The sequence below is a fragment of the Xenia sp. Carnegie-2017 genome, unplaced genomic scaffold (genome assembly GCF_021976095.1).
Source record: "Xenia sp. Carnegie-2017 unplaced genomic scaffold, XeniaSp_v1 HiC_scaffold_14, whole genome shotgun sequence".
NCBI lineage: Eukaryota > Metazoa > Cnidaria > Anthozoa > Malacalcyonacea > Xeniidae > Xenia > Xenia sp. Carnegie-2017.
In genome coordinates this window covers 2,155,274-2,183,177 of record NW_025813447.1, presented here as the reverse complement: position 1 = coordinate 2,183,177, position 27,904 = coordinate 2,155,274, and the positions used below count along the sequence as shown (strand labels likewise).

At 36.5% G+C, this 27,904-nt stretch overlaps 2 protein-coding genes across 3 annotated transcripts; both read left to right on the top strand.

The window, feature by feature from the left end:
• The first annotated feature begins 148 nt into the window (after nucleotides 1-148).
• LOC124433807 (F-box only protein 17-like) lies at nucleotides 149-1,562 on the top strand. Of its 2 annotated transcripts, none has more exons than XM_046983598.1 (3): nucleotides 149-790; nucleotides 928-1,045; nucleotides 1,115-1,562. In XM_046983598.1, the coding sequence occupies exons 1-3, from the start codon at nucleotides 718-720 to the stop codon at nucleotides 1,392-1,394; spliced, it is 471 nt and encodes a 156-aa protein (XP_046839554.1). In that variant the 5' UTR covers nucleotides 149-717; the 3' UTR covers nucleotides 1,395-1,562. The 2 variants fall into 2 exon arrangements, with proteins under 2 accessions (XP_046839554.1, XP_046839553.1); XM_046983597.1 differs by having other exon boundaries at nucleotides 150-790; nucleotides 922-1,045.
• On the top strand, nucleotides 1,529-27,337 carry LOC124434195 (regulator of nonsense transcripts 2-like). The gene is made up of 36 exons (XM_046984074.1): nucleotides 1,529-1,803; nucleotides 1,901-1,988; nucleotides 2,532-2,612; nucleotides 2,711-2,795; nucleotides 4,087-4,163; nucleotides 4,335-4,415; nucleotides 4,707-4,742; nucleotides 5,777-5,905; nucleotides 6,910-7,044; nucleotides 7,376-7,406; nucleotides 7,728-7,812; nucleotides 8,202-8,244; nucleotides 9,225-9,356; nucleotides 9,422-9,514; nucleotides 9,580-9,619; nucleotides 10,139-10,203; nucleotides 10,334-10,420; nucleotides 11,473-11,614; nucleotides 11,889-12,028; nucleotides 12,868-12,953; nucleotides 13,479-13,587; nucleotides 13,833-13,890; nucleotides 14,209-14,264; nucleotides 16,466-16,582; nucleotides 16,696-16,804; nucleotides 16,935-17,011; nucleotides 17,264-17,312; nucleotides 18,642-18,733; nucleotides 19,098-19,157; nucleotides 19,246-19,384; nucleotides 19,624-19,760; nucleotides 20,313-20,496; nucleotides 23,123-23,364; nucleotides 23,714-24,089; nucleotides 25,181-25,297; nucleotides 27,060-27,337. Exons 1-35 carry the CDS (start codon nucleotides 1,778-1,780, stop codon nucleotides 25,276-25,278), a joined length of 3,585 nt encoding a protein of 1,194 aa, XP_046840030.1. The 5' UTR covers nucleotides 1,529-1,777; the 3' UTR covers nucleotides 25,279-25,297; nucleotides 27,060-27,337.
• Nucleotides 27,338-27,904: the final 567 nt, after the last annotated feature.

Genomic DNA, 27,904 nt, shown 5'->3' with positions numbered 1-27,904 from the left:
TGTTCTTCTTCTTCTCTACCCCTGGGCTGTAAAATACACAATACCAGACAATGCTTTGTTATCGCTGTTGTTGTATGGTATTGTGACAGTTTATGTTTTTCTACTCGCGTGACCTTTCTTTGTGTCGCGTGAAAACGGCGTCATTTACGCAAATAAAACACAGAGGTATGCGTGTTTTTGCCAGAATTGAAGTACACCTTCTGGAATAAAAAAGGTGATTCATAAATTTTCATCTTTGCATTCAGTTACTTTCTAGCGTTGGTCGCGATATCACGAAATAAACGAGATTTTACAGTGAAGTCTTACAGGAAAATAAAAACTTTCTTAAAATCACGATAATGGCTTCTTTACAAGACCCCACGCAAGCTCTGCCTTTCGAAGTTTCCTGTATCATATTTTCCTTTGTTCCTGTCGAAGATCTCGTTAAAAAATGCGTCCTAGTGTGCAAATATTGGAAACAGATAAGCGACGATTATACGACTTGGCGTCTTAAATGTGAACGAAGCGAACGTTATGTTAAGAAATATATGGGAAACTATGAACCGAACGACTGGAAAGAGTATTACTTCAAAAATCCATACTCCAGAAATCTTATAAAGAACCCAAATTTAAGCGACGCTTTTCCAATATTAATATGCCAAAATAATTCTACAGAGTTCGCCCATTTTTTCTAAACTAAGTGAAGAGGAATGGCGTACCCAGTTTGCACCATGGGAAATGCAAAGCATTGGTGGTAGTGGTATACAACTGGAGTTCCCACCTATAGGGTGTCCCCCGGTACCAAATGGAGGTTGGTGTAACGTCTTTCAAAGTGTTTGATTGAGACGTATTGTTTTTTACTTCACCACAATGCTAAGTAAATTGTATAAGTGCAATCATATCAATGTTTTTTGAGATCATTAGCTATGTATACTTTGGTAGATGCAGGATGCTTGGCAACGTCATTTGGTGCCATGAAGAGATGTCAGGTTATTGATCTTCTTGCCGAAGGAGTGAATGAATACATACTGGATGAAGTGAAGATTCCCATTTATGTTTGTGAATGGTAAATGTTTGTTGTTTCATCATACTTTGTTTTGCCAAGTCGTCTCTCTTATTTGTTTTTCCTATTTAGGTTCAACAGTCGCTATGATTGTGGTGTCAAATACTTCATGAAAGTTGCACTGATGGACTGCAAGAGAAACAAGATTCCTGGCTTCAAAATTTCATTTAATGGTGAAAAAGGTGATGACCAGAATGAATGGGACAAATTTGAATATACATTTAGGGATTATCCGTCAGGTGTTCGATACATTCAATTTAAAGATTATGGTAAAGATACGAAATATTGGGAAGGATTTTATGGAGCTAAACTGGCTGGGGCTACTGTGAGGTTTCTTTTGGAATCAATGTAGTGGATATCAGTTAAACATCTAGAATTTTACTAACTCCAGTGTGAAAAGGAGGTCAGTTTGAATAAACGCGAGAAGACTGGGAAAGACATTTTATAATTTTCGCTCATACTTGTAAACTGAGAGGAATTTTTGTATATTTCTTTATTTAATTGTATTTTTGCAAAACAATGGGTGTTTTACGATGTTATAGACCGAAAATTATGTCTAGAAATACTTTCACCGTATTAAAACGAAAGAGAAAAACATAGTTATGCTAAAAGTCAAAAGACACGAGTCATAGCGGTTGTACTTCGACAAATTTTCCTCGTGCCTTGATCAGAGTACAATTGCTACGGTGTCATTTCGTCCTGAAATTTTCACGTTCATGCAAGAGCCAGGACAAAATGTCGAAGCAAGAAATGGGTAAAAGGTATTTCGTAAACTCTATTCAGAAGTGCCCTAGTTAAATTGAGTTCGGGAGTTTCATTGCCTTATGGTTCTCGGTTATTGCTTTTTTATAATTTTAGCAATACATCCATCTCTTCAAGCAAAACTATTCCAAACGTGAGTCATGATAAAAGTGGCCGTCAAGAACTTGTTCAAAGTGAACAAAAGGCAAGCTAACAGAAAGCAGAATTTATTTATGATTTGTATCATCTATACTGTTTGCCCAAATTCACCAATACTCTTTTTTCATTGTTGTGGACTTGTTTTTTATTATACATAATATATTAATCCTAACACGGTTTTTTAATATGCACATGAAAAACATGTGACTTGGACGAGATTTGAACTTCGCACTTCCGGGATACTAGTCCGCTCTACCTGTTGAGCTACCAAGCCCACAGGGATTGGAGGCGAGTCCAAAGCCATCATCAGAGTATATATATAATTTGTTAATCCTAACACAGTTTTTAATATGCACATGAAAACATGTGACTTGGACGACATGTTCATAAGCCACATGGAATGTGTGTTCTCGTTTACTTGCAAGTTGACTACGTACCGTTCAAAAACAGTTTTACTTGGGCAAAAGCATAAATATACTTTTATGATGCAAATACATTCTCCAAACCTCCATGCATAACCTTGTCTTTGTACAATATGGCAATCTAAGGCAGTAAGGCTGGGCTTTAATTTTCTATTCCTTTTTTGTAGCCAGCAAGTCTTGAAATCAAAACTGAGAAAGATGAGCATGACTTGCAACAAGATGAAGAGGAGAGGATGCTTCAGGAACAAGTAAATATCTTTTCAATACTTTTCATAAAGTTTCTGCCTAACTTGTATAGTTGTAAGCTTTGTGCTTGGGTCGAATCAATATGTTGTTTGATTATTAGAAGCAAGCTGAAGAAATTGCAATTGAAGCAAAGGACCGAGTGAGTGCCAAGATGGCAACAAGAAAGTTGAATATTGATGCGCCAAGTGAGTTAAATAAGTTTTACTTATTGTTTTGAAATGTACCAACGTACAAACTGTGATAATAAAACTTTATGTACTTATGCTATTATACTATGATTAAAAACTATTAAATCTGGGTGCAAATTGAGGTGAAAAAAGTGCATCGTGATTTTCGTAACTAAATGTTCAAACTCTCTCCCCACAAAAAATGAAAATCATATCTTCTTTCTTTCATGTCTCATTGGATAATGAAAGGCTGACAACTAAAAACAAAGATATGACAAAGTAGAATGCTTGTAGTTGACAAATGTATATATCTTTTGTCAATGAAAATGTTCCTCCAGAATTTCTAGTATGTTTTAACTTGAGTAAATATGCAATTTATTTACATATCTATTTGCTTTGCTATAAACAAATTTCATCACAATTATATCTAATACAAAACAAGTAGATACTAAAATAGAGAAAAATTCTTCCAGCACAAAAATCTCATAAAAGTATTGTAGCAAACATCCTGTAACCTCTCTCAGTTTCCCCCAATTAGATCTAAATAGGAAGTTAACTGTTAACATGAAAATAATGAAATTGCAACTATAGAGCATTAATAAGATTTTAAGAATATACTTGAAAGTGAATTTATCTAGCTTTGTGCTTTGCATTTTACTGTGTTTCGTGCATTGCAATTTGTTAAAAGTGTATCACATTTTACCATGTTTAGTGCATTGCAATTTTGTGAATCAACATGTTAATTTGCACCCAGATTAAATATTGTTTACAGCACAGAAAAATTTCAATAATTTGCAATGAAGCTAGTGAACAGGGTCCATAAATTGGTAAAAAGGAGCTAGTGGAGAGGGGTCTATAAGTTGGTGGGAATGGAGCTAGTGGAGAGGGTCTATAAGTTGGTGGGAATGGAGCTAGTGGAGAGGGTCTATAAGTTGGTGGGAATGGAGCTGGTGGAGGGGTCCATAAGTTGGTGGGGACTGGTGACAAATTTTCCTATAGCCAGGTGTGCTTTAGTTTCTTCCTTTGGAGTAGTGCAAAAATTGTTTTGGGATGGGGGGGGGGGTTAAATTTTTTTAGTTGCCCAACACTTAGTTATATGAGAACTGATGCCAAGAGTGTGGACTCTCCTTTGCACAATGAAAAGTGTGAACTCTCTTCATCTAATATAAAACAAATTCTGAAGAAGCACTTCTCGTCTTGTTTTAATTCATATTTTGCAATCTCGAGATGGCTTGCTTCTTCGGAATATGTTTTATATTATATTTCTTTAAATTGTCAGCTGGTCATGGTTTTTGGTCTCTTCATCTAGATCATCGACCTGAGGAGTCATTCTTTCGTAAACTTGACTCTAATATCAAGAAGAACTCTTCGTTCATAAAAAAACTGGTAAAACCACTTTTGGTGAATTGAATTTAAGTGAAATCTTCCTAAGCTATGTCTATATAGGCTCTACATACATCTGGTTGATTGTGCTGTATTATTTCTATATACTGATACTCTCTATGTACATCTGTTATATTGTTGATAGGGCTGTATTTTGATTTGATTTTGTTATAGAAAACAATGACAGAACAACAAAAGGCATCTCTGACACAGGAATTTAATGGTTTGAACCTCACAAGGTTCATTCAGGAAGCTGTAAGTAATTAAGAACTTGTTATAAAATAAAAACAATAAAATGTGTGAGCTGATTGGTCTGTAGTTGGTTATTGGTCCATTGGTCCAAAGTCAAATGGCAAACTTCTTTCACTTTTTTTCTTTCAAATGTGTAACCAAATGGTGTGCCAGTTATTTCGAATATTAAAGCTTACCCGCATGTAATGTTTGATGATGAGACTTTGGTTTTGAAAAGACACTTGAAGACCGTCTTATAGATGTCTTGAAAACAATGATTTTGATTTGATTTTGTTTTGTTTATTTCTCCTCAAGGTTACAGCAGTTGTTGAAGGATTGCATAAATTGAAGGTTTGTGAGATAAATATCTTGCCAGTTATTATTTGTGGAAATTTATGATCAAGCTGTTCACCTAAAATAATTTTTATTTGCTATACTTGACACAACAAAGTATGTATTCAACTGAAAATGTTTCAAAACTTGCATACTGTGCAGTGGGCGAATTAACGGTGTGCAATGTGCAATTTGCACATCGTTTTAGCTAAAATGAAAACAATTGCACATCACTTTTCAAACGATGTGCAAAAATCAGCGGTTTTAACGAAAAACACTGTCGTAAATCATATGAATTTGTTAACGTTTAAAAATATTAATTTAGCAATTGGCGCTATATAATAATTAACGTAATATCGATTTGATTATGCATCTAAAGAAACACTTTTGTCAAAAAAAATTGCACATCATTTTTTCTGGACTAATTCGCACACTGATACTGTGTATATATGTATGTCAGTAGCAAACATGTATTACTACACATCACCTGGAGTTGCTACTGGCAAATGATGCAAGTTTGACTTTATTAATTATTAACAAATACGTATGTCTTGCAAACTTGGTAAGGCTATCCATATGATAAGTAAAATAACTACTAGCCAAATTTCAGGAAACACTTCCACTTATATAATTTAGCTATTTACACATGCTGGGTGGGACTAGCATGTCAAGCACGGCAAAGCAACGTGAAAAACATGCTTGCATCACCTGGACAGCCAGCAGACGCGAGAAAACATTTTGTACTTTTTTTGTTGATCAGCCAGTGGAAAATAACGCTTCCAAACATTGTTGAATCAAGCCATTTACTCCTACCATGCAATTTTTTCCAGCAAAATTAGTTTATTTATTGTTTTTTTTTCTGCGAATGAACACAAAAATATTTGCATTGTGCGAGTAAAAAACAGGTTGGCTTCGATACTGATTTCAAATTAAGTCGTGTGTTTGCGTATTATAAAATGTCATTATATTCTACTGTATTAGAAGACAGTTTTACAAACATGTTACCTTAACCAAGTTCTTATCGTTTATCATTTTTGTTTTGCCTACTCAAGGTTGCGGATGTCAGCGTTATCACACATATGTGTGGTCTGTTTCATCAACGATATGTTGAGTTCACTCGATTATTTATACCTGAGCTTTTAAAGTTGTTTGAGAATTATAACTGCAAAGATGTTGATAAGGTATGATACAGAGGAGTGGTTCTATGTTTTATATTAAGCTTGAAGATTTGTAATCCTTGGGTCAGTTGCGCAAAGCCTTAATAGCGTTATCCATCGGATGGTAAAATTTTCAAACTTGTAAAAAAGATGTTTATATTTTCATTAAAACAAAGAAATTTCGTTATCTTAGAAGCAATTTTTGATTTCAGTGATTGCTCAGTTTAAATCGTATACTTTTTCCTTTTAAGAAGTTTTTTTAAACGTATAAAAACATTTGTTATCCAGTGGATAGCGCTGTTAGACCTTTGTGCGATCAGCCCCAGGTATATTTATTGTTAACAGTAAGAGTTTCTCCGGAATTTTAAAAATGATTTATTGAGCTTTCGACTACATATTCTATATTCCGAAGAAGGCTCGGAGCACCGAGTCGGATTATTTTTTGAACAAGGCAACAGTGGGAAAAACTGCATGTTTGCCAACAATAACATTACAATGTTTTTGCAAACAAGATCTGCTTCAAAAAAACAACGAGCATTTGCAATGACGATTCATAAAATTTTATCTGCGAGACTAAAAGTAGATAAAAAAATCAAATGGTCAATGTTACCCTATTTTTAAAGGCACTTGCATCCCCCAGTATTCCGTAATTAAGGCCTAAAATATCGTGCATCAACTTATGAAAAATATACACGCCTGTAAGCGATAATATTTGGATATGTTGCACTTTGTTTTGTACAAGTAATCTATTTAAAAACTCCCTCGTTTGTTGTGCTCACGTTTTTCTATATTTTTTCACCTGCACATTGCGCTTGCTTACACCTTCCACTATCCCATGCACATTTCTGATTGATTGCAAGAACTTTATGCAGGAGGAAGTGTATTTGATGTTTTACGCCAATTACAGCGCTTGGCATGGTCTCCCAACGTTACTCTTTCGTATTAAATTGTTAGTGATAATTATAGTTAATCTCTGCTTGCCGTGCTTCGCCGTGAAAATTTTTTGATGATGCTTAGTGTGTTTTTAGCCTTCCAACGTGAGCAAATTTCGTGTCGGATTACGAGTTCTTACCGAACTCGGTCTCTATGGTATTATTGGAAATAGGGATGAAGCATTCAAGATGCTCAGCTCAACGTTAACCAATATAACAACTTGTGATAAGGTGAGTGCAAGTGGAGGGATCAGAATTTCAACAGTTTTTCCCCAAGATGATTTCTTTGGCCAGGTGAGAAGGAAGGAAGTCATCATAGATGAATACAGTGTCATCTCGTCAAGTGTCTTTCTTAATAGCTAAGCAAACAGGAGCGAATCATTTATCCATCCTTTGTAAAATCATAGATATTTGTTTCAAACCAAGAGGTAGTACTTAGTGTAAACCACTGTGGCAAGCACATTTTAACCGAGAGAAAGAGGGAGCTCTGTATTATTCATTGCATTTCCATCTGTATTTTCGAGAGTGCATCTTCATTAAAACGTCTTGTTGTGTATTTAAGGACAACCATCTCTACGTGGAAGTTGTTTTGAGTTTTGTTGTGTATTTAAGGACAACCATCTCTACGTGGCAGTTGTTTTGAGTTTTGTTGTGTATTTAAGGACAACCATCTCTACGTGGCAGTTGTTTTGAGTTTTTGTTGTGTATTTAAGGACAACCATCTCTACGTGGCAGTTGTTTTGAGTTTTTGTTGTGTATTTAAGGACAACCATCTCTACGTGGCAGTTGTTTTGAGTTTTGTTGTGTATTTAAGGACAACCATCTCTACGTGGCAGTTGTTTTGAGTTTTGTTGTGTATTTAAGGACAACCATCTCTACGTGGCAGTTGTTTTGAGTTTTGTTGTGTATTTAAGGACAACCATCTCTACGTGGCAGTTGTTTTGAGTTTTGTCGTCATTGTGCTGAGGACGTGCTTGGAATCACGTCAAGAAAACAAAGGTTGGTTCATGTCGTCACGATTTCAAAGTTTGAATTTGATTTTCACGATATTTTGAACTTTTCGAAACGACGTCGATCATTGCACGTCTCACCAACGCCTTGACGTTCAATGTGATTCAGTATGTGTAACATGAAGTAACCGTCCATTCACAACAATTATTGTCCTTCATGAAACCTTAAACCATAGCGATAGTACTTTGCTTTTCATCAATTTGCAAATTGCATTGGATATAAGTTCCAAATATAGTTTAATGCGGAACGTTGTCTATGGCTGGTTTCTACCTTACCCTACACTACCCTACCCTATCCTACCCTACCCTACCCTACCCTTCTTTCCCCGATTTAATCATCCAATGCTGTATTATGATTCAGTGCTAACTATTTTGTAGACTTCTACTACAGAAATACGATGTGAACATACCTCGGTTTGAGGTAAGCCGTCAGCTACATTCTCTTTAAGGGTCATCAGTTTTTAGCATATGTAGAGCATAAGTATAAAGATACATGTCAGGCAACGTTAACTTTTTCGGTGTCGGCGTTTCTTTATAATTACTCTGTTTCTTTCAGACATGTGTATTTTGTCATTTGTTAAATTGCGTTTGTTTCTCGCATTTTTTTGATTGAGTGTGTAAGTCTATTTGAATTTTGATGAGAATTTATATTTCATAACATACGGGTTGAAAGTAGGGCTCGATTTACTGTTCTCACTGTAAAGACTTCAAAGCCATGGATTCAATTATTTATTTCAAAATTCTACGTGACAATGAAAGCAGATAATATATCATGAAGCCCATGGATGCTTTCCTCATGAAACTTAACAACAGACTCAGTGGCGTAACTGCTATGAGCTCTGGGTGCGCAGGGCTGCGGGCAACCAAGCTATCAGCTTGCAAGGTGGCACATAAAACGGAATTATCGTAAATTGTGTTTCCGGAAGTAAATTGAAAGCTCTATTTGTTCTTTTTCTGTATATGTATATTGATAAAAAACAGTTGGTATTGTGCTCTATTTTAACGAGTATTTGGTAAAATGTTTATGTTGTCAGAAATTTAGAAATGAGGGAGGGGAGGGTGGGGTTATGGAAGGACCTCAAGCAGGCCAGTTTAAAGTTACGCCACTGACAACAGCACTAATTTCTTCAATAAAGTATCATCGGAAGCTTTATTATATTGTGTCTTTTTTTCCTGCTCTATCATTATGAACTAAGAGTGGATTGTTGTTCATTGGGAAAAATCACAAGCTCTAAGGTTTTTCAAAGACCAAGAATTGCGCATGTGCAAACTTCTCTCGAAACCATCCATAATATCATCATTGATATGTATTGGTCATTTCGCGTGATAACCTTAATATCATCATTCATAAGTATAGGTTATTTCACGTGATAACCATTATATCATCATTTATATGTATAGGTCATTTCACGTGATAATCAAAAAGCGATTCTCTCGATATTAAATGCGTACTTCGATTCGTTGGTCGATCATCTTCTCCGAGAACACAACAACTTACAGAAAAAAGAGCGACAAAACAGGCGTATCCTTTTGGTAAGACCATCAAATACCTAGAGTGACAAAAAATATGTAAAGTATTAACACCCCTTGCCGTTTAGAGTAAAGGTGAAATACCGGAGGACAGGAAGGAAGCATGCGATAAATGTCAGAAATCCTACGATAAACTGCTAACAAATACTTCTGCTTTGGCTGTAAGTAATCTTTATTTAATTTACGAACATTTTTTGTTGTTTTATCTATTTTATATTGTTGTTAGGAAATTCTTGATTTGGACATGCCTGATTTACCTGAAGGTGGTGAGTCTTGTGTTCAATGTATACGTAATGTTTGGTTATTCTGCAATCATGTAGGGTCAGTTAGTGACAATGTGGGGTCAGTTAGTGATTATGTGGGGTCAGTTAGGGACAATGTGAGGTCACTTAGTGACAATGTAGGGTCAGTTAGTAACAATGTAGGGTCAGTTTGCGAAAATGTAGGATCAGTTAGTGACAATGTTGGGTCAGTTAGGTACAATGAAGGTCAGTTAGTGACAATATAGTGTCAGTTAGTAACAATGTAGGGTCAGTGACAATGTAGCGTTAGTGTCAATCTAGGGTCAGTTAGCAACAATGTTGGGTCAGTTAGGTACACTGAAGGGTCAGTTAGTGACAATATAGTGTCTGTAACAATGTAGGGTCAGTTAGGGACAATGTAGGGTCGGTTAGTGACAGTGTAGTGTCAGTTGTGACAATGTAGGGTCAGTTCGTAAAAATGTAGGCTCAGTAATAAGAGAAACATGTTAAGTCTATTAAAATATATTTGTTTGATGTTCTTAGAATCTTTACCAGAGGAAGGCGGCAGTGTTGGAATAAATATTTTCAATCCTTTCCAATTAACTGAGGTTATATTTTTATCGACGTATTTTCATTGTCAGCATTAGAACACATTTCTCTTTTAGTTATTTATCATACTGAAATTCTATTCAATTTTTGTGTTTGTTTTTTGACGAATGTTTCTTTGCTTTGTTTTAGTACGATGGCGATACAGGCCTTTGGGAAGATGAAGACACTAGAACTTTTTATGAGAATCTTAAAGATCTAAAATCCCTTGTACCCAGTGTAAGTAATTCATAGGAAGATAAAAATACCAGAACTTTTAATGAGCATCTTAAAGATCTAAAGTGACATCTACCCAGTGTAAGTAATTCATAGGAAGATAAAAATACCAGAACTTTTAATGAGCATCTTAAAGATCTAAAGTGACATCTACCCAGTGTAAGTAATTCATAGGAAGATAAAAATACCAGAACTTTTAATGAGCATCTTAAAGGTCTAAAGTCACATCTACCAAGTGTAAGTAATTCATAGGAAGATAAAAATACCAGAACTTTTAATGAGCATCTTAAAGATCTAAAGTGACATCTACCCAGTGTAAGTAATTCATAGGAAGATAAAAATACCAGAACTTTTAATGAGCATCTTAAAGGTCTAAAGTCACATCTACCCAGTGTAAGTAATTCATAGGAAGATAAAAATACCAGAACTTTTAATGAGCATCTTAAAGGTCTAAAGTCACATCTACCCAGTGTAAGTAATTCATAGGAAGATAAAAATACCAGAACTTTTAATGAGCATCTTAAAGGTCTAAATTCACATCTACCAAGTGTAAGTAATTCATAGGAAGATAAAAATACCAGAACTTTTAATGAGCATCTTAAAGGTCTAAAGTCACATCTACCCAGTGTAAGTAATTCATAGGAAGATAAAAATACCAGAACTTTTAATGAGCATCTTAAAGGTCTAAAGTCACATCTACCAAGTGTAAGTAATTCATAGGAAGATAAAAATACCAGAACTTTTAATGAGCATCTTAAAGGTCTAAATTCACATCTACCCAGTGTAAGTAATTCATAGGAAGATAAAAATAACAGAATTTTTAATGAGCATCTTAAAGGTCTAAAGTGACATCTACCAAGTGTAAGTAATTCATTGAAAGATGAAGACATTGAAGATAGAGCTTTTTATGAGAATCTTAAAGATCCAAAGTCATTTTTATCAAGTAGTCATTGATCCATCTTTCATCCGACAGCATGTCGTTTGAAGTAAATTTATTGTACACCAGATTCATCTGTATTGTTGACAACCATTAAACATCACCATAAATTTTCTAGATTCTATACAAGGAAAGCAGCAAGAAAGAGGAGGATGATAAAACTTCGTCGGCAAAAGAACCGTTAGTCAACGGCATCATTGACGATGACAGTGACGTAGCTTCATCTGACGATGACGCAGACTTGGCAAGGATCACTGAAGGTAATATGGGTACATTAATGGGCACGTCTATGAAACTTGTATACCTTAAGCTTTGAAACACAAGGAAAACTTTTTTGGACTCCGAAACATTTCCCTTCCAACTGCTTCTATTATCAATTAGCAGCCGATAGTGTGAGATTGATTGTTAAATTGATTTTTGGTAATAAGGAATCAATCAATTATATTTTTTGTCGTACGAGAAACCTGAAAACATACACTTGACTTTTTATTCGAAGACCATTTGCGTAAAGCGTTTGTTTCGGTATATTTGCAGAACTATCGGACGGAGGAGAGGCACTCGAAAGCGGCAGTAATGTAGGTGCTCTCGACTTGGGTAAAAGCTCTCACTCCAGTCAACTTCAACAGATCATTCAACGCTTACCAACCTGCGTAAATCGAGACTTCATTGATGAGGTACGACATGGCTTCTCACGTTAGTCATTTGATGTCATAAGCTATATAGTACTAGGTTTTAGATAAGTAGTGTTGGAAGACCGACATGTATAACTTCCAGCAGGGTGTGAAATATGCGGGCAGGAAAATTTTGCCTTGGATAACAAGTTTATATTACTTGTATTCCGGTGACAAGTTTATTTTACTTGTATCACACATATTATTAAGCAATATTGCTATTGCCAATACATTAGGAGTCTTAAGATTCTGAAAGGAGCTTGCACGTTAATGACATTATGAGATAAGCAAAGGGTTGTTGTATCTGACCCTGTGGATAGTTGAAAAAAATTTAAATATCAGATCCTGTTCCACCATACCAAGTAGTTTCATCATATCTTCATCTAATTTCTTGACAAGGTTTGCAGTTTATTTACGCTAACTGTTTTGCATTATCATTCAACGCGTTCACAAGGCTTATATTTAACAAAAGAATGATAGCATAATGCTATAACCAACAAACTAAACCTTATCTTACAACATTTGAGAATTAACCTTCCACTCCTTTTTGTAAACGATACAAGTCTACTGAAAAGCAGAGAGCCTTATGCGCCAAGCTCCGGGCTTGTGACCGGTATAGCAGAGTTTATCATCAAATTGATCAATTGAATATTCCTGCTCATTTTGTTTTTCTTGTCTCCTTTACATGGAAGAGGTGGAAGGTTAACTTCTCAAATGTTGTTAGATAAGTTTGTAGTTGTTGGTTATAGCATTATGCTATCATTTTTTTTTTAATAACATTCAACTATTTAACCTTGTGCTTATATTTAAGTTACAATTGATACGTCCGTTATTTTGTGTAGCTTGCAACTGATTTTGTCATGACTTGCAACACGAAAGGAAACCGCAGGAAGCTTTGCAAAGCATTATTCAGTGTACCTCGAACAAGGTATGGTAATGAAAAAAATTTGTCGGTGTGAATATTGTAAGATTTCATTTCGATCTTACGACATGTTTCAACCTTGAGCCTTGCCTGCGAATATGTCTATGAAAAAGTCAGTGTACGTTTTTTAACTCTTTAAGTTTTGTGTTTACCGCATTCATGCAATGTCCAATGCGAAGATCTACGAAGATCTACGAAGATCTGACTCTGCGAAACCAACTAAAATTGATGTTTAAGGTTTCCTTTGCTATATCATCATTCCATAGTGTCATTTGTGCGTCTTTATGTACTCCCCTTCATACATCATTATCCCTCACAATGTCATATGTGTACAAATGTATTTCTTTTGTTACGTCATCTTCCTTCCATAATGTCGCATGTTCGTCTTTTTTGTACTTCCTTTGATACATTATCACCCCTGATAATGTCATATGTATACGAATGTACTCCTTTTTATACATTATTACCCCTAGTAATTTACCCCAATGCACTCCTCTTGACACATCATGATCACATCTATATCCTGTTTAGGTTTGATTTGCTGCCTTTCTATTCTCGACTCGTGGCCACCCTACATCCTTGTATGCCTGGTTTGGCTGAAGATATCTTCACTTTGCTACGAGCCGAATTCAAATGGCATGTAGGTTAAACATGTGCAATATTCTAGTTTGTTTGATATAATAATACTCTAATTCATTGCGGTTTTTCGAGTCATTTTCCACGCAATGCCTTACTCATGTTCAAGAGAGGTGCAATGCTTATATTTTTCACAAAGAAGTGTGGCTTATGATATCTCTTAATAAGCCCACGGATTTTTATCATCACTGTTGTTTTAGCGGTGAATATTTATCGAACCATTTTAATGGTAGTCGGCTTTCTTTTTAGGTGCGAAAAAACGACCAGATTTACGTTGAGTCGAAAGTAAAGACGGTCCGTTTCATTGGTTAGTAAAGTAATGTAACATAGTATTGTCTGAGCTACTGTGAGTTCAACAGAGCCGTCCGGAGAACTGGAGCTTAGTAATTTTTGACTATTTTTTAGTCACCGACTAAAATGTAATCGTAATTTATGCCAGATCTTGACATTTAACTAGATTTTTAGCGTTTACTGGAAATTCTTGATGTATTCTCGTATGTTCATCTGGTTTTTATCTTTCATATTTTTTGACTTCCCTCCGCTCTCAGGCTGTCAATGAGTTTGATTTTACGTCTTGGCGTTAGTTATGCATAACTTTTCGCGTTTGAAATTCCTCTCGTTCTAGGTGAATTGACAAAATTTGGAATGGTACCGAAAAAGGAAACACTTCATTGTCTGAAGGTATTTCCAAGTTTTGTATAATTAGTCTTGCCTGTGTTTGTTGTAGAGTATGGAGTAGCTTGCTTCCAGAATAGAAACAGAATAGAAACATTAACACTCACTGAGCGGGGCTTTAAAATCACCTCATAACCATTTAACGATTTTATTTTCGGTAGTTACTTTATCTGACTTCCTGAAGTGTATTAATATGTTGTTATCTATATAGATTCTCTAAAGAGGACTAAGTGTGTCTAACGTGGTTTAAGTTGAGCTAAGTATGGCTAAGGTGTCCTACGTATGGCTAAGTATGGCTAAGGTGTCCTACGTATGGCTAAGTATGGCTAAGGTGTCCTACGTATGGTTAAGTATGGTTAAGGTGTCCTACGTATGGCTAAGTATGGTTAAGGTGTCCTACGTATGGTTAAGTATGGCTAAGGTGTCCTACGTATGGCTAAATATGGTTAAGATGTCCCTACGTATGGCTAAGTATGGTTAAAGTGTCCTACGTATGGCTAAGTATGTCTAAGGTGTCCTACGTATGGCTAAGTATGGTTAAGGTGTCATACGTATGGCTAAGTATGGTTAAGGTGTCCTACGTATGGCTAAGTATGGCTAAGGTGTCCTACGTATGGTTAAGATGTCCTACGTATGGCTAAGTATGGTTAAAGTGTCCTACGTATGTCTAAGGTGTCCTACGTATGGCTAAGTATGGTTAAGGTGTCCTACGTATGGCTAAGTATGGTTAAGTGTCCCTACGTATGGCTAAGTATGTCTAAGGTGTCCTACGTATGGTTAGTACGGTTAAAGTGTCCTACGTATGGCTAAGTATGGTTAAGGTGTCCTACGTATGGCTAAGTATGGTTAAGGTGTCCTACGTATGGTTAAGTATGGTTAAGGTGTCCTACGTATGGTTGGTATGGCTAAGGTGTCCTACGCATGGTTAAGTATGGCTAAGGTGTCCTACGTATGGTTAAGTATGGCTAAGGTGTCCTACGTATGGTTAAGTATGGTTAAGGTGTCCTACGTATGGCTAAGTATGGTTAAAGTGTCCACGTATGGCTAAGTATGGTTAAGGTGTCCTACGTATGGCTAAGTATGGTTAAGGTGTCCTACGTATGGCTGTATGGCTAAGGTGTCCTACGTATGGTTAAGTATGGCTAAGGTGTCCTACGTATGGTTAAGTATGGTTAAGGTGTCCTACGTATGGCTAAGTATGGCTAAAGTGTCCTACGTATGGCTAAGTATGGTTAAGATGTCCTACGTATGGTTAAGTACGGTTAAGGTGTCCTACGTATGGTTAAGTATGGATAAGGTGTCCTACGTATGGTTAGTATGGTTAAGGTGTCCCACATTATGGCTAAGTATGGTTAAGGCTCTACGTATGGCTAAGTATGGCTAAAGTGTCCTACGTATGGCTAAGTATGGTTAAGGTTTCCTACGTATGGTTAGTATGGTTAAGGTGTCCCACGTATGGCTAAGTATGGCTAAAGTGTCCCACGTATGGCTAAGTATGGTTAAGGTGTCCACATATGGTTAAGTATGGTTAAGGTTTCCTACGTATGGCTATGTATGGTTAAGGTTTCCTACGTATGGTTATATGGTTAGGTGTCCAAGTATGGTTAAGGTGTCCTACGTATGGCTAAGTATGGTTAGGTGTCCTACGTATGGTTAGGTATGGTTAGGTGTCCTAAGTATGGTTAAGGTGTCCTACGTATGGCTAAGTATGGCTAAGTGTCCTACGTATGGCTAAGTATGGTTAAGGTGTCCTACGTATGGTTAAGTATGGTTAAGGTTTCTACGTATGGCTATGTATGGCTAAGGTGTCCTACGTATGGCTAAATATGGTTAAGGTGTCCTACGTATGGCTAAATATGGTTAAGGTGTCCTACGTATGGTTAAGTATGGTTAAGGTTTCCTACGTATGGCTAAGTATGTCTAAGGTGTCCTACGTATGGCTAAGTATGGTTAAGGTTTCCTACGTATGGCTAAATACGGTTAAGATTGCGTAGGAAGGTATTACGTGTGTTCCTTTATAACAACGTATTGATACACTTCAGGAAGTGTCAGGATTTTTGAAAACGTTTTAGAAAAAATCTTGTTATTGACGAAGAAAAGTTTTTACTATTTAATTGATGGGAGAGCAATTTCCGTGTCGCACTCGACAAGCTTGAGTATGAGTCAGCTTTTACAATACTGTCATAACTGTTCAATTTTTCCATCAGACTTTGCTGGAGAACTTCACGCATCACAATGTCGAGATGGCTTGCAGTTTGTTGGAAACCTGTGGTCGCTATCTCTTCAGATCTGAAGATTCGCATATTATGACCAAGAACATACTGGTTTGTCATTTCTCATTCTGTTTTCAAGAGCTCCTTACAACAAACGTTTCACATTAAGTGTTCATTTGGTAGCTGTGAAACCGCTGGACAAATGAATTGTTTTACTTTTTCAGGAACAAATGATGCGGAAAAAAGCAGTACAAAATCTCGACTCTCGACAGAACACGATGATCGACAATGCTTTTTACTATACCAACCCCCCTGAAAGACAAAAGGTTCGTCATATTTTTTGTTGGAGCTGATTAGTAGTACCAAGTCTCGTTTAGACTATGTGACAGGAGGGAGGGCCACTAGTGGCACAGGCCAGAAATGCGTTGAACTGAAAATATATATTACTATTTTTTCAGTTAACAAAAAAGTGCGACCTCAATGCAAGAATACGTAAGAAAGTTGATATATAAAGATTTATCAAAAACAACCACAGAAAAGGTACAGCCCCGATTTAATAAAAAATACATCCATTTTTTCTAATATATAGCAAATCAAGTAGTCTTACTCATAATAATGCAATGTTTCCTTGTAGTATTTTATGTATTATTGTTTTGTCGAGACGACTTGTGCTTGACTGTCATCGGCTAGACAGTCAGACATGTTTTACTCATTTTAATTTTCAACAGAGAAGTGTCGTAAGGCTTGATCTTTCATGTATTTTAGCAATGCAAAATCGTTCCTTATTTTTAGGTTTTGCGTCAGCTTCGTAAGTTGCCGTGGGATGACAAAGATGTAAGATGTGAAGTTAAAATTGAAATAGTCGTAACGTAACGGACAACTTACTCTGACTGATCTCTTACTTTAAATGACCTCATATTCTTGATCTCTTTAACCGATCTCTTACTTTAACTGATCTCTTACTGTAACTGATCTCTTACTGTAAATGACCTCATATTCTAACTGATATTTTACTCTAACTGGTCACTGTAACTGATCTCTTACTTTAACCGATCTCTTACTTTAACTGATCTCTTACTGTAACTGATCTCTTACTGTAAATGACCTCATATTCTAACTGATATTTTACTTCTCATCTCTTACTGTAACTGATCTCTTACTGTAAATGACCTCATATTCTAACTGATATTTTACTCTAACTGATCTCTTACTGTAACTGATCTCTTACTTTAACCGATCTCTTACTTTAACTGATCTCTTACTGTAACTGATCTCTTACTGTAAATGACCTCATATTCTAACTGATATTTTACTTTAACTCATCTCTTACTGTAACTGATCTCTTACTGTAAATGACCTCATATTCTAACTGATCTCTTACTTTAACCGATCTCTTACTTTAACTCATCTCTTACTGTAACTGATCTCTTACTGTAAATGACCTCATATTCTAACTGATATTTTACTCTAACTGATCTCTTACTGTAACTGATCTCTTACTTTAACCGATCTCTTACTTTAACTGATCTCTTACTGTAACTGATCTCTTACTGTAAATGACCTCATATTCTAACTGATATTTTTGCTCATCTCTTACTGTAACTGATCTCTTACTGTAAATGACCTCATATTCTAACTGATATTTTACTCTAACTGATCTCTAACTGATCTCTTACTTTAACCGATCTCTTACTTTAACTGATCTCTTACTGTAACTGATCTCTTACTGTAAATGACCTCATATTCTAACATATTTTATTTTAACTCATCTCATAACTGATCTCTTACTGTAAATGACCTCATATTCTAACTGATATTTTACTTTAACTCATCTCTTACTGTAACTGATCTCTTACTTGACCTCATATTCTTACTGATCTCTACTTTAACGATCTCTTTACTAACTCATCTCTTACTGTAACTGATCTCTTACTGTAAATGACCTCATATTCTAACTGATATTTTACTCTAACTGATCTCTTACTTAACTGATCTCACTGTAACTGATCTCTTACGTAAAATGACCTCATATTCTAACTGATATTTTACTCTGCTGATCTCTTACTTTAACTGATCTCTACTTGCGATCTCTTACTGTAAATGACTCATATTCTAACTGATATTTTACTCTAACTGATCTCTTACTGTGCAATGCTTACTTTGTAAACAGATCTCTCTGTCGTCCGATGTTTAATAAGATCCTGGAACATAAAATACATACATTGTGCAGCAAATCTTTTGGCCGGACTCGCTTCGTATCATGTAAGTTTATCCTTCCTAATCTTTGCCGTTGCGCACCAAGCCTGGATAGCGAGAATTTTCAAACTTGTAAAAAGGTGTTCATATTTTTCTTACAACGAAATTTTGTAATCTTCGAAACAATATTTTATTTCAGTGATTGCACAGTTCAAATCGTATATTTTTTAATAAGAGATTTTATGAACGATCAGAAAAATTTGCTATCCAGTAGATAACGCTATTCAAGCTTTGTGCGACCGATCCTGGCCAACGATTTTAAGAAACGTGAATTGAAACATACTCTGATTTTTGTAATGCATACATGGTCAACTGTATGTTTCGAATTCAGATTTAGCCATAGTTAGCAACGCTATCGCTTTCGTTTCAGGAACACGTGGGGGTTGAAGTGGTTGATGGTGTACTCGAGGAGATACGAGTTGGAATGGAGGTATTCAGTCGTGTAGTATCATGGATGTTCCTAGGTGTGTTATCGTATACACATAAGTACACCAGAACGCTTTATATTTTTTCTTTAGATCAACGTTCCCAAGATGAATCAAAGTCGTATAAGTTGCGTGAAATACCTCGGCGAGTTGTATAACTATCAGCTCATTGAGTGCAACGTCATCTTCACCATTCTGTATTCGTTCATCACTTTTGGAAGCACTACAGACGGTAAGATTATTGATTGCTGTTGAAGTTCATCTGAGAAAAGACACGAATCAATTTTTTTAGATATTAGCGAAAATGACATCACTTTATTATCTTTTATACCTAAGTCATTTTAGGGAGTTTTGAGAAAACAAGAAAAGCATTAACATCACTTTGAAATCAGTCAATAATGGTTTATCTTGAGTTATATAGTTTTTGGAAAGTAATAAAAGTAAATAAAGTTTTATGGTTTCTTTCTGCAGGGTCACACTCAGTCTTGGATCCACCCGAACACTTGTTTCGTATACGTTTGGTGTGCATACTCCTGGATACTTGCGGTCAGTACTTTGACCGCGGAAGTTTGAAACGTACACTGGATTGCTTTCTGGTTTATTTTCAGGTATGTGTTTTGAAACTTGATGAGAGCAATTTTGTCAAATCCATGTCAATTGATAATAAAGTTTGCCGAGACACATAGCTAACCTCTTTGCAACATATGTTGCTCTTTAAATTCTGCAACAATCTGCCTCACTTCTAATTCTTTCCGTACTGTCATCATCCAAACTCTCACATATTGCCACGGCTCAAAGTCTGTCTGATACACTGTCAGCTCTAAATCTCTCACAACCCGCCTCACCTCTAGTTCTTTTACATGCTGCCTTAGCTTAAACTGTCTCAGATGATTTGACAACACAAACTCTGTCACCTACTGCTCCATATTTAATGTGTCACATTCTGCCCCACATTTAGCTCTTAATAAACTATCATTTTGACTGACCTCTTTCTCTGACTGACTTCATTCTTTCACTATTCTTTTGCTTTGACTGACCCCTTTCTTTGACTGACTTCATTCTTTCACTATTCTTTTGCTTTGACTGACCATTCGCTCCGACTGATCTCTTTCTCCAAAGAATCTTTTTGTTCGTTTCATCTTGATGTTATTTTTCTACAGGCGTATATTTGGAAGAAGAAATCAGGTAACACGTGGAACGAACAATGTCCATTTCCCAAGGAGGTAGAATACATGATCGCTGACACTTTGGAGGCACTGCGACCCAAACTAAAACTTCACACGACACTGGAGGAAGCCATACAAGCAGTTGAAGATTTAAACTTGCAATATCAACAGAAAATTGGTAAGTGTTAGGCCTAGCGGAGAATAACGGTCATGTATTATGTGACCCCTTCAAAAATCTGGAATTCGTTTCGTTTCACGCGGTTGCTTTTTCTTGACCTAGTTTATGAATCAATTCTTTTTGTGGCCAATATGTTTGAATCAATTTAGATTAAAAAACTCTACAAAGCGTGAACTAAACTATAAAGCCCGCCGCACACTAGCGTACTTGCCGCGCGTACTTGTTATTCGTGGCAAGTTGGATCGACAAAATTCCTAGTGTGCGCGGAAGTTTCGAACAACATTTGTCATTCGTGACAGATATTCCAAATATCAAACATGTTTGATATTTTTTGTCACGAGTAACAAAAATCCCAAGTGTGCGGCCGACGAAAAGCAAGTCCCTCCTACAATGATGACACTACGCATGCGCATATTAAATTAATGTAAACACAATATGGCGGATAGCAGTGATGGCAGTGACACTAATAGCAGTGACACTAATATCAGTGACACCAACACAGATAGCAATAATGATAGTTCCTCAGAAGACGAAAAAGTTTTGCTATTGATTTTGTTGTTGAGAAAGCGACGGAGACGTTTGAGAGCTGTACATCGTAAGTTGTGGACAAAGCGATGGATCCAAAGAAGACAATCGCAAAGAGTATTTAACAATCTCGTTCGAGAATTAAATGCAGAGGATCCAGAGAAATTTCGACAATTCCATCGACTTGATCGGGATTGCTTTGATAATATCTTACAATTGGTTCTGCCTTACGTTACTAAGATGGATACACTTGAGACCAGCAGTGAAACCTTGCGAGCGTCTATCCGTAACTTTGCGTTTCCTCGCCACAGGTTCGAACTGAGGAAATATATTATCTTTTGTTCAATTCATTCCTGTACATGAGCAACTTATTATTTATGTTATTTTAACTTAGGAGAAACATTCAGGAGTTTGTCATTCCAGTTTCGTATCGGTGAACGAACAATTTCTGAAATTGTGGAAGAGACATGCCAAGCTCTGTATATCTCTAAAACAACAATATTTGAAGGTAATAAAAGTTTTAATAGGCAATATATTGAACATGTCACTTTGAAATAAACTTTAGACAAGTTATGTTTAGATAATACAAAATTTCATGATACAAATATGTTTACAAATGGTTGTCAAGTGTTGTGTTGTTCAATGTTCATGTACATTGGATGGAGACTGAATAGAAGGAGAAGAAAACTGAAACTGCCTAGTGTTGTCTGCAACTTGTAGAGTTGGATGGAATCCAGTGTGCTGTCTTTGGAATGGGAGACTGTAATGTTGATTATTCTCGCGTGCATCACGGTTCTTGAAGTCGGACGATCGCACATCGTATAAACACCGATAATCAGGCCAGATATCAACCAACTGGTCTTCTAAGATAGCTTCCGTAACAATTTCACTAAATTCGTTCTGATTTAACGTGTCAATGCTATCCGCCACATTGTGTTTACATTAATTTAATATGCGCATGCGTAGTGTCATCATTGTAGGAGGACTTGCTTTTCGTCGGCCGCACACTTCGGATTTTTGTTACTCGTGACAAAAAATATCAAACATGTTTGATATTTGGAATATCTGTCACGAATGACAAATGTTGTTCAAAACTTCCGCGCACACTAGGAATTTTTGTCGATCCAACTTGTCACGAATAACAAGTACGCGCGGCAAGTACGCTAGTGTGCGGCGGGCTTAACATACGATCATACGAAACCATTTGCTATATTCTTTCTACTCTCTGTCCTTGACTTTGTCCAATCACGGCCTGTGACCGGTATATCCAGTGTAATAGGTGAAAGGAGAGCAAGTAGAATGTTAGTTGTGTTGGAATTGCTGTCCGTAATCCAGCCATCATTGGGAGAGATTTTAAAAGTGACTATGTTTTCAATGGAAAACATTAATCCCCGTCTCTCTCTACTTACTTGGGTAGAGCTGAACATGTCAGTAAGTACTTGGGTAGAGCTGAACATGTCAGTATTAATGTCTGTTCCCCTCTCTACTTACTTGGGTAGAGCTGAACATGTCAGTATTAATGTCTGTTCCCCCCTCCCTCTCTACTTACTTGGGTAGAGCTGAACATGTCAGTATTAATGTCTGTCCCCCTCCCTCTCTACTTACTTGGGTAGAGCTGAACATGTCAGTAATGTCTGTTCCCCCTCTCTACTTACTTGGGTAGAGCTGAACATGTCACTATTAATGTCTCCCCCCTCCCTCTCTACTTACTTGGTAGAGCTGAACATGTCAGTATTAATGTTTGTTCCCCCTCTCTACTTACTTGGGTAGAGCTGAACATGTCACTATTAATGTCTGTCCCCTCCCTCTCTACTTACTTGGGTAGAGCTGAACAGGTCAGTATTAATGACTGTCCCCCCGTCCCTCTCTACTTATGTTCCGGTTATTTCTCATGAAGGGACATAAAGCCTGTTTTCCACTAGCCACGTATCGTAACGCATCGTAGCAAAACGTAACATGGCGCATGCGTGCTTGTGTTTATTGACCATCAAATTCATAAGCACGCATGCGCCATGTTACGTTTTGCTACGATACGTTACGATACGTTGCTAGTGGAAAACAGGCTTAAAAATGGTGAAATGGCGGGCTTCGTGTTTTTCAGATGAAGCTGTAAAAGTTGTGGCGACCGACAACCATTCTGCGTCACTTGCAAATCAAAGGAATGTTGTCGCCCAGACTTCCGCTGAACGTGACGAGGAGGAGCCAGAGACTGGGGAGAGTGATATGGAAGTGGAGGAGAGAATGCCTGGAAATTATGAGAAGAGAAGAAAACGTGGCGGAGATTCGTTGACCCTCGATGAAGATGAACTATCTGAACTGGAGTCGGAACAAGAAGATGCTCAGGTAGTAGCTGGTGACCTTTTGCAAATGGTATTGAACGTTGAGTTTATCTTTCTGAGTCAGACAAAAAGCCCTCTCTCATCATTCAAATTGACATACCGACATGTTTAAAAAAGGATTTAGAAATTTCGACTGGTTGTTATTTGTTAAATCTTCAACTCTGCACTTAAAAACTGGCTTCAAACGAACTTTCTTTTTCGCACATATAAATCACCTTTCTGGGATCTTTAAATTGCGCGTGTTCAACAATCCGTTTTTGTAATACAATCGCGTTATGGAAAACGGTCTGAACGCATTAAAAATACACTTTGCAACCTGTTTAATGTAAATGTTCAATTTTACCCGATCGCAGGTCAAACATATGGATGGCCCAAAATTAGTGGCGTGCGAAGAAGACACTGAATTTCTTAACGAGTTCCAGAAGCTCGTCGCGGACGACTTTCAAAATAGGCGCACAGTAAATCTCAAAGTGCCTTCTTTTGACGTGGCCGTGCCAATACAGTTGGGCAAAAAGAAGTCTGGGAACGAGGATGGAGCAGCCGGTATTAATTTCATGGTAATGTTGAAGAAGGGCAACCGGCAGCAATTACGAGATCTAAAAGTTCCGATCACTTCCGATCTTGCCGCGAATATACGAGAGAAGCAGCAAGAGGAACAAGCTGAACAAGAGGAGGTGAAAAGACTGGTACTCGATTATAATCAACGCCAAGAAGAGGAGTCGTACAACGGTAAATAGTTCGTTCTATGATCAGGGATGAATTCAGGGGGCTCGTTGAAGGTTTTTTAGTTAGGATTTGATTTCGTTGGCTACTTGTTGTCATGGCGTGTTAAACCTTTTTTCATTAAATTCTATTGCCTTTTTATTATGATTGGGAGATGAAAGTGCGTTCCTTTAAAAACTTATCACTAGTTATTTAGTATTTTTGTTTTTACTGAGGAAATTGCGCCCCCCTGACAGGGACGTTGCGAGGGCGTTGAACCCCACGAATTTTTTTAAAATTAACATATTCGGATAGTTGGGTTGATCATTCGGAAAAGTACAGTGTTGACGTTATAAAAGAAAAATGTTAATCTAAAAATTCTATTGGAATTGGATTCTCAGTAGAAATTAGATGATGCTTATTTCTAAATATAGTAGTGACACATGCACGATCATTCACTTAAACATTGGTTGCAGTCGAAGGTAGACGTTGTCCAAATGTGTTTAAAATCATGCCATGGCTAGACGGGGTGTAAACCCCTCCACGCTGTAACAATATCTTTACTTGTCCGTTTCTCAGTCTCCTCTCCATCAATAGAATTTCATACAATATTATATTCCTAAGGGAAAGCATCTAAAGTTCCTACAAAATTTTTTGTCATCAGTTTTCGTATATTTGCGCTTCAGATGGGAGTTTAACCCTCTATTACTAAAGAACCTCTTAATCGTTGATATCACGACTGCTCGTTTTAAGAACTTATCTGAAAGATGGCACATTTCCTATTTGAAGTTATATTTCTTAAACCAATCTGGACATGCTCTTTTATAGCGCGTTCAGACTGAGTGCCGGATACGATACCCTGGTTCGGGCACAAATCTGCAAGCCGTTCACACTACGTAGTACCCACTAGCTTCGTCTTTTTATAATTTCATGTTTTTTTATTGTAAACAAGTTTTGAAATCGTGTGCTGATTACGTGCCTCTCTGTACACGTTACTCAGTTGTCATCGTTCACATTGGTGCCCGTGCCTGACCATCGTGCCCCGGGGCACTCAGTCTGAACGCTATTAGAGCAGAGGAGATTATACATAAACTGTTGCTATATATATTTTCTTCTAGAATCAATGGCAAAAGCTCGTCAGCAAGTATCAGGTAACCGTTCACGTGGTCGTCGTGACAAGTTTAAACCAGTCAAACCTGATTGGTTCGGCAACTGATCAGGGATTTTTATGAAAAGTAAGTGGAAAGGCTGTTGATATCATAGTACAAAGTAGCAGTCTTTCTCTTTTTCCCTTTGTTATTTTAAGTGCTTATGATACGAAATTTTATCACAAATTTGTTTGTTTGCATTGATAAGAAAATATAAATTGACTATATAACTTCTGCAGTTGAATTCCCTTATTGTACTTTTTTCAATACGCAAATGACATCGTTATGACATCACAGAGCATAATTACCTCGTAAAGATTGTCAATCTTCAACATCGTTAGAACGTTTTATGCACAAATACAAACAGTTTAATGAGTTCATGTGTAGATAATTTTGTGCAAAGATGTCAAAGTTTGATTTTGTGCAAAGATGTCAAAGTTTGATTTTGTGCAAAGATGTCAAAGTTAGATTTTGTGCAAAGATGTCAAAGTTAGATTTTGTACAAAGATGTCAAAGTTTGATTTTGTGCAAAGATGTCAAAGTTAGATTTTGTGCAAAGATGTCAAAGTTAGATTTTGTACAAAGATGTCAAAGTTTGATTTTGTGCAAAGATGTCAAAGTTTGTTTGTGCAAAGATGTCAAAGTTTGATTTTTGCAAAGATGTCAAAGTTAGATTTTGTGCAAAGATGTCAAAGTTAGATTTTGTGCAAAGATGTCAAAGTTTGATTTTGTGCAAAGATGTCAAAGTTAGATTTTGTGCAAAGGTGTCAAAGTTTGATTTTGTGCAAAGATGTCAAAGTTTGATTTTGTGCAAAGATGTCAAAGTTAGATTTTGTACAAAGATGTCAAAGTTAGATTTTGTGCAAAGATGTCAAAGTTTGATTTTGTGCAAAGATGTCAAAGTTAGATTTTGTGCAAAGATGTCAAAGTTCGATTTTGTGCAAAGATGTCAAAGTTTGATTTTGTGCAAAGATGTCAAAGTTTGATTTTGTGCAAAGATGTCAAAGTTAGATTTTGTGCAAAGATGTCAAAGTTAGATTTTGTACAAAGATGTCACAGTTAGATTTTGTGCAAAGATGTCAAAGTTTGATTTTGTACAAAGATGTCAAAGTTTGATTTTGTGCAAAGATATCAAAGTTTGATATTTCAATGCAAACTGTTGACAAAAACTAGTTTTTCCTAAAACTAATTGTTCAATGTGGTGTCATAACGATATCATTTGCATATTGAAAAAAACTTTAAATAACTCCAAAAAGAAATAAAATAACACAATTTCATTAAAGTGCCTATGAAACGTAAATTTTGCAAGTTAAATTATGTTTGCAATGATCAGAACTTCTGAAATGACAGCGTACTTTCTAAAACAGTTAATGCATATATCTTTTTATTCTTGTGATTTTGACGTTTTTGTTATTTCCAATTTATGTAACTTGTGACGTCATGTTGCATAATGGTTCCCACAATGTTTCGAATATTCTTCAAATACGCAACATTTTTTACCATTTACCGCGTCACAATGAGTGAAGTAAAGTATCAGTAAATATACCTAATAATTTTAGTTCTCATTATGCAATGTGACGTCACAAGTTAGATAAATCGGACAAAGCAAAAACCTCAATATCTCAAGAAATAAAAGTGGTGTACATAAACTTGTTTAGAATGTCCATTGTCATTTTAGAATATCTCTTCAATAAAAGTATTACTCAGATAGCAGAACATTGGTTTAATTGGCACTTTAAAGAAGTCATTAAGTCATTTTAGATTGTCTTTACAATGCAATCAAAAAACACAATGGTAAAATTTTTTTTCAACAATAAATCGGTTGAAGAACATTGGGCTTTCATTTCAGACGACGTTAGAGATTGTTGTGATAAAGTGGAGAGGAAGTCAACCTTGAGTCGGCCCTTTTGTCCCACGTTGATGGCCTTCCAATATCACGCATGCGTATTCGCGCATTATCCCCATCCATCCATGGAGCTCGACTCGTCACACACTCATTTTGCCAGGCAATGTTGCAATATGAAACGGTTGTTGTTCGTTGTTTTAATCTTTGCTATGTTCCATCTTTGATGATGTGAAGTTAGAGTCATCTCAAGTTTTCATTAAAATGATTTCGTGTCGCGTAAATGATGTTGTGGAATTTTCTGTGAGGTTGAGAATTTCCCTTCTTAAATGGTCATTTTCTATGCGCTTTACGGTGGATACAGTGAATGAGTAATGAAATTTACGTTCTAAAGAAATGCGTTGGACGCAGCTGAATATATAAATAATCCCCCCCCTCCCCCAATTATTCGTCTTGAGCTCTATTCACACGACATAAACTGACCCAGGTTCAACCTAGGTTAAACTCAATCTACCTCTTGAGATGGATTGAGTTTAAACCTGGGCTGAACCCGGGTAAGTTTATGTCGTGTGATTAGGGCTTTGGGAAAGCTTGCAGTTATAACCAAATGGAAACCAGGTTTTGTATGGTGCCAATCATGCGAAATTTTGCCGTGTTAGCTCTCTTGCTATTTGTACTTGCTTATGATTAATGACTCGCCGTGAAGTTTTGAAATTTTAAAAAACTTTGCGATCGATGTATTTGCAAGTCAACTGTCCAGTTTGACTGTCTTTCAAAGTACAACCTAATCGAGTTCAGTCAGCCCATTTTTACTACTACAAAACATAATGCAAATATTTTTGTGTCCATTC